This window comes from Calliphora vicina, chromosome 4 (assembly GCF_958450345.1).
Source record: "Calliphora vicina chromosome 4, idCalVici1.1, whole genome shotgun sequence".
Taxonomy (NCBI): Eukaryota; Metazoa; Arthropoda; class Insecta; order Diptera; family Calliphoridae; genus Calliphora; species Calliphora vicina.
This window is the reverse complement of record NC_088783.1, coordinates 81,870,053-81,877,773: the sequence shown is the minus strand read 5'-3', so window position 1 is coordinate 81,877,773 and position 7,721 is coordinate 81,870,053. Positions and strand designations below refer to the sequence as shown.

Genomic DNA, 7,721 nt, shown 5'->3' with positions numbered 1-7,721 from the left:
ACATATTTATTATTTTAATGATTTAGCGACGTAAATGGTTTCCTAAACAAATGATAGCGGGCAAATCAAATTTAACCGATTATTTATAAATAAAAATACCGTCACTATACTTACTATTGTGAATTAAACTGCATACCAACCCTGTTTTTCTTTTTACAAACAGCTGTCATTGTTTATCAAAAAATAATACAATTTTGTTTTAAATCATTCGAAAAGTGCATTTTTACAATTTCACAGTAAAAACCGAATTTTAATTAATGTTTTCATATCTACAGGGACAACGGGTCAACCTGCAGTTACTGCAGGAGTCCGCATGTCGTGAACTGGTGCATTTACTTGAAAAAATTGAAGGAAATAAATCGATCGTACTCGATGATGCGTTATTGGGAACAATTGGTCTGATAGCGGCACCAAGTCTTTTTTCCGACAGGGGTATTAAACTGCTGAAATTGGGTAATGATACGAGATTACCCAAAGATGTCACAAATATTATTTATATAGTCAGACCATTGGTTGCGATAATGGATGAGGTGGCAGCACAGGTATTGAAAAACACTGAAAAAGGGCGTACATTTCACATATTCTTTGTGCCCAGACGTTCATGTCTGTGCTTAAAGCATTTAGAACATAAAGGCGTTTATGGAAGTTTTGGTTTGTTTGAGGAGTTAACATGGAATTTTTATCCGGTCGAAAACGATGTTGTTTCGATGGAATGGCCCAACGCATTTCGCGATGTTGCAATTGATGGCGATCCAACTGCTTTGTATCAGGCAGCAGTTGGATTAGTGCAGTTGCAGCGTATCTACGGTAGAATACCAAAGATCTATGGTAAGGGCAGTATGTCGCAGGGAGTTTGGGAAAGAGCCAAGCAACTGGGAGCAGAGGAGAAACTATTATCGAATGGTGAAAAGGGAACGATAGATCAAATCATACTATTGGATCGTACAATTGACCTTCTAAGTGCATTTGCCACCCAATTGACTTACGAAGGTCTAGTTGATGAATTCTTTGGTATACGTCAAAATCAATTGACCATGTCTGCCGAACTTTTTGCAACACGCTCCGATAATGATTCATCTCCAGCTCATTTGAGTGCGGAAAAGAAAACGTTTATACTGAATTCGGGTGATAAACTGTACGCAGAATTGCGTAATAAAAATTTTAATGAAGTTGGTAAGGTTTTGGCACGCAATGCCAAGGAGATAAGTGCTCAGACAGATGCGAGTTCTCAAGAAAAATCCGTACAAGATATGAAACGTTTAGTGGATAAATTACCAGCTTTGTTGGCACAAAAGCAATCTGTATCCAATCATACCACAATTGGGGAATTGATACGTAAACAATTGGATTCGTATAAATTCACCGACGATTTGGCTGCTGAACAGGAGTTTATGATGTGCGAAGATATCGATAAACCCAGTTCTTATATAGAGGATTTGATTGGTAAAAAATCGGATTTGAATAATATTTTTCGTTTGATGGCCATACAATGTGCTGCAGCATCGGGATTTAAGGAGAAGGTAGGTAATTCAACGAATTATGGCTAATGGATTCGGCCAGTTTATTAAACACAAGATATTTACGAACTTTTAGTACATATCAATTTTCTAACACATCTTTTAATTTTTAAGGTTTTAAATTATTACAAACGAGAATTGGCTCATGTTTATGGCATTGAAATTCTGTTGAAAATAAGCAATCTGGAAAAAGCTGGAGTTTTATATACTCAATCAGAATCGAGAGCGTATGCTGTATTAAGAAAGGTACGAACACAAATAAATTTCCAAACACATCAACATGTATTTATTGTCGTATTTTTGCAGACTTTGAATTTAACAGTTGATGATGCCGTCGAAGTAAACCCCAAAGATATAAGCTATGTTCATAGTTTCTATGCCCCTCTCACTGCACGCATTGTTGAACAATCTCTAAAGCCTTTGGGATGGCAATCACTGAAAAGCCAAATTAACAATTTACCAGGACCAACATTTGAAGATTTTCAAGCTCAGCTTGTTGGCATTGGCGGCCGTCATTCATCCACACCTAGTGAAGGATCCATGCTTAACGTTCCACGCGTAGTTCTAGTATTTATTGTTGGTGGTTGTACATTTGCCGAAATCGCTGCTTTACGTTTCCTGGCCCAGGAAGAGGACAACAATGTTGAGATTCTTATAGCCACTACTAAAATAATAAATAAGCATACATTCTTGGAAAATTTAATACAATGAACGTACATACATACATGCAAAACGACTAAACATTCAAATATTCTTTTTATATTAATTATAAAACAAATTAATCTATATTATCATTATTTTAAATAATTTATGTACTTGTCTATATAAACATCTACTACTACAGTATAATATAACGACAAAAAATAAACTTATTTATACGTATTTATAAAATAAATGTGTTGATTACTTTGGGATATCTATCTTGTTTTGCCTTGCAGGTATAAACCGATTGTTTGGTGTAAATTCTGTTATATCGTTAAAACAGTCCCCACCCTGTCACAGAATTCCATTAAGATCGAAAGTGTTGAAAGAATTGATTCCGTATTTTGCTTCTTTAGAAAATTAAAACGAAATTTTTTTCGGAATGAAATCTCTAAGTGGTTTTGATATTTTTACCCTTCGCCATGAGTGGAAGGGTATATATAAGTTCGTCATTCCGTTTGTAATTTCTACATTTTTCACAAAGTATATAACTCAAAATCTTTAAAAATCCACTTTTTGCAAGAAATCAACTAACAACGTCAATATCTATCTACTGTAAAAATTTCAACGTATTCCGATTACTCTTTAATCTCGAAAACCACATTTGAGACCATTTTCGTGATAATTAGTGACTACCTTGTATCAACAAAAAAAGTATTATTTTGAGTTAATACAAAAATTTAAATAGAAATACATCGTATATTTTCATAAAAAAATGTATTATTTTGAATTGAGCCTTTATTCAAGTTATAAAATAATCAAATTGTTTTATTTAAATTTGGTTGTATTTTGATTTGATGCTGTTTTGTTCGAGAAGTTCCAGAAAAATTGTAGTAATTAAAAAATAGATTTATTTTGCAATAATTGCAAAAATTTTAAAGAAAAACAATGTAAATATATTTTCAAATGGAATTTGCTTACTATGATGTATTCCCATTTTCAAATTCTCTTAAAATGTAATCACAAACAGTTTTTGGCCTCTACTGAACATTTTAAAATTTTGAGTTAATACAGTATTGTTGAATGAGTGCGATATATTAATTAATATGTATATAAAGTATATACTTAATTACTTGATTTATACATCAATATATCGGGATTTCTTTTAAAGTCCATTGCAACGATGTATATAAGTTGGACCTACAATGAGTCAAAATCGGGAAAAATATTTTTTAACCCGAATTTTTTTTTCATCAAAAAATTTTTTTTGTTATAAATTATTTTCTAAAAAATTAAAAAAAATCATTTGGAAAAAAAAATTTAAAACAATTAAAAAAAAATTTTTGTTTAAATAAAAATATTTAAAAGAAAATTAATTTTTAAATATAATTTGGTGAAGGCTATATAAGATTCGGCACAGCCGAATATATGTAGCTCTCTTACTTGTTGTTAATTGCATTGCTTCTGCTCGATCAACTAAACAGTGTTATTTTGAGTTGTGCCACTATGTTTTAATGGATATTGAACCAAAAAACATTGTCATAAGTGGCAGCACAATGCCAAGCTTCTAGAATATGACCCTATGTAAATAATTAGGTACAGCAAGTTAGAGTAAACATTAACTGCATGTGTGCGTATTAAAATAGTGATTATTTAAATTGTTGTGTAAATTTAAATGAATAAATAGTTGTTACAAATTTTAAACTACTAAACTGCTTTTATTTACAATCAAAAGTATCCGGTTTATTTAAAGGAAAAAAAACACCGTTTTTAAAAGGTAAAAATTTCGAAAATCTGAAAATCGAACTTTAATATCTTTGTATGAATAATACTCACCTTCAATTATATTTATCGATCAGAAATCACGTCCACAAATATTCGATATTCATAACACCCCGTGTCATCAATTTGTCCACTTAGCCAATAATTTCTTGTGCACACATGAATTTGTCTTTTGTTAAAAAAATTCTCAAGTATCGTTGGTTTATTATAGAATGAACCTATCACTTATTAGCGGGAAATACTTGGATTTTCTTATTTGATATTATGACATTCTTTATCGAGCAAAATCTAATACTATAGAGAATTATATCTAGACACGAGACATCTTATTTGTGTTATTATATCATATATCTGATACATCAACAAAATACTAGAGTCGGACCTAATCCGAAAGAAACCGAAACTTTTCAAAAATACTATCAATTTCCAAAAAAAAAATATTGTTATTTTAATTAATATATTTAATTTGACCGCTTTTTTGTGTGACCTGCAGTATCCATTTTACAATCACCCCTATTATATGAGTCGTTGTCTACATAAAGTCACGTCGAAACCAAACAAAAATGGTACGTGTTTCGTCAATATCGATAACAATTGGTAACTATTGACAACAAAATTCACTCAATAGTAACAAATTTGCAAGTAGTGCCTAAATGGTAAAACAATCAATGGGGAATTTTATACAAACTTATTGTGTCGATTTATTTAGAAAACAGTGTGTAATTTATGAATGTATTGAAAAATACCAAAAAAGCAAATTAAAACACTTTGTATCATTGCATTGGTGCCGTTAGAAGCATTGGTATAGTATACATCTAACGGCACCTATTAAGGTACATGCAGCTGGAGAGGTTGCAAGACTCTTGCTAAGACTATTGTTACGTTTTTATCTTTTAAAAGCGGGGGTTTATTTCCTGTAAATAAACCGGATACTTTTAATTGCAAATAAAAGCAGTTAAGTAGTTTAAAATTGTAACAACTCTTAATTTATTCAAATGTACAACAGCCCAATTATGAACAAAAATTCCCCGGGAGTTTTCCCCCTTTTCTCATTTTTCCTATTCAAATTCAATGGGAAAAAACCCCCGGGTAACAAACTCTCGCGAAATTTTTTATTCATAATTGGGCTGTATGTGTTTTTAGTACACACACGCACACTTAAATTACACATTATGATGTACAAGACAGTTGAGGTTAACTCTAACATCGCTTATAATAAACTCATTCACGACTGCAACCTCTGCCACTATTTATATACAGTGCCATCTGCATCTGAGTAGCCTGGATTGTTCTTAATGGTCAAAACGCGTAAATTCTAATTCTAGAGCTTTCGATATTAATGTTATCAGCTTAAACATTTAGTGTTACCATACTTATAAACAATGCTAATGAATATCATACTATCAACATTGTTGATGAGTATAACCTTATACTAATGGAAATGTTTATAAACACGATAAATATTGCTGGCAGTTGCTACAGACCATTAAATTAAAATCGCTAATGCAAATTCGTAACACTATTATGCAGGAAGGTTATTCTTGGATTACACACGAAATCTAGTCCCTTGGACACGATGTTCCGGGAATCATGAACCCTCAATAGCGTTGTCCTCAGCGATGGATAGTCATTTTGACGTGATGCAGAGGCTGAAGTGCGATGATCTGTGTTTAACTTGAGTTGACTGTCTCCCATTCCAGAAGAACACACTTTGATCATGAGCTTTGGGGCGGCTATAAGACGTTCCATTGTCCCATGTTCCCCTAATTGAGAGGGGTAGTTTGATGTAACGCTGATACATTAGCGGTGGCTAAATGCCAACGTTCAGGGGAGGAAGCAACAGCCAAGAGCCAGAAACCGTGAAGCATAAACTGGTAGGCGAATTCTGGAAAGTTCTCAAAGAAATCCCAGACACTCCTCCGCAATTCGTGATGCTGGCTGGTACCATGGTCATGTGAAGTTGATGTCTTGTGTAGATAAATGCTGAGCGTTGCTACGGGATCTAGACTTGAGGTGGTATCGGTGAGTAAGATTCCCCGAAAGCCTATATCCATAGCTATAATTCCAGCTGAATCATCTAGACCGAAGGCGATCTTGGACATTCTCCAGAGATGTAACCTACAGCTTCCAACTCACAATTGGAAAATTACGGACACTGAGGGATCTTCGAGAATGGCGATCATTGTCCTCAACAAGGACCCTTTGGGAAGTCGCAAAGGAAGGTCTACTGTGAATTTGGTACGATCCACAGTGACAACAAAGGCGATGAAGCCATGTAGTGCAGCGATACAGTGGGTCCAATCGACACTGAAGATACCAATTCTGTCTCTGAGATGGTTGGTACCTTCTTTGAAAGGATGAACGAGGCGGATGATGGAGCATGTTGATTCAAATCAATATTCACTACTCTAAATCAGCACCGCTGCACTGCTCCTCCGAATTGCTCAGAGAGGAGGAGCTAGTCATGGAAAACGAACCTTGGATCCATATCTATGGACTATGCTTGAAGGGCTATAAGCTCTATTACGATAAAGGCGCAATTAAAATTTGATCCTGGGGGGGGGTTTGATTACTCCCTAATTCTGGCTAGAAGCTCTTTGAATATATTCATTTTGTCTGATTACTGCAATGAAGATACAGTAACAGAAACCAATGAAGGCGGCTTGATATGTCTGATATCCAGCTAGATGGCGCTTGGCCACGGAGAGCATACAACAAATGATGCAGTCCGCAGCGTAGTGAAATAGGCGAATGAGTACAGGATACCTGTGCTGACGACAACTCGCACCACATTGTATGGGGTAGCAGCGACACCAACACAAGAGGTGAGAATCTTTTCAATTTCATACTTAATAGTAGTTTGGAAGTGGTAAATAGAGGTTCAGAACCAACCTTCATTTTTTCAAATAGAAGTGAGGTGCTACACACTTAACACTTGTGAGTGCTGAGCACCACAGTATGATTACTAATTAGGCTGTCTCAAGCGACTGCTCCTTTTTTGAGCATCAATATAATGATTTCAATATTGGTGTAATTGACATGAGTGATAATATCATTATAAATAGGCGAAAGACCAATTGCCATCCCACTATTGAAAGTAAGGACGATATTGAGATAGCTGTAGAAACATTGACGGAAGCGTTTCAATCGGCTACAAGCATGGCCCGTAATCCGACCATCGGCAGAGGTAGGAATAAGCCTTATTGGTTGAACCCTGAGATAGCACCTGCCAGAAGGACGTGTCGTACGTAAACTGTTCAACGAGGCAAGGAGGCTTGGAAACTGACCGGCATACAAATCCTGATTGCATCATTTTAAGAACCTGACTAGAAACGCTACAAGGAAAGCCTGGAGGGACTTATGTGGAAGGATCCTCTGAGACTAATCGATTACGTAAAATTCTATCAACCTCTCCTTTTGTACCAAGCTACATTCATAAATCCTGTGGTAGTTGGACTCTGAATAGTAAGGAGACACTTGAGGTCTTACTTAACACGACAGGTGCAGTTCTGCAGTGTTATCGCGTAGTCGACCTGGCCCGTATACGATGCCGACAGGACAAATCTACTTACATATTTCGTCGTTAAGGCTAATTGTTTCCTTTATTAGAAGAGTCTGCATAATTGGAACACATGCTACAAGATGACAAACGTATCTTTAAAACCACCTTCCTCTCGTGTTTAGATGAGTTGTCAAGGATAAATCTGACACGCATCCACTTCTTCATCAGAGAATCTGGTTGGTTCACCTTTGATACAACGGATGTAGTATAAATATCCT

The 7,721-nt window shown here is 35.1% G+C and overlaps 1 protein-coding gene across 1 annotated transcript; it reads left to right on the top strand.

Moving 5' to 3' along the window:
- Positions 1-188: 188 nt before the first annotated feature.
- Positions 189-2,412, top strand: car (vacuolar protein sorting-associated protein 33A). The gene is made up of 3 exons (XM_065508185.1): positions 189-1,520; positions 1,632-1,763; positions 1,824-2,412. The coding sequence occupies exons 1-3, from the start codon at positions 258-260 to the stop codon at positions 2,226-2,228; spliced, it is 1,800 nt and encodes a 599-aa protein (XP_065364257.1). The 5' UTR covers positions 189-257; the 3' UTR covers positions 2,229-2,412.
- Positions 2,413-7,721: the final 5,309 nt, after the last annotated feature.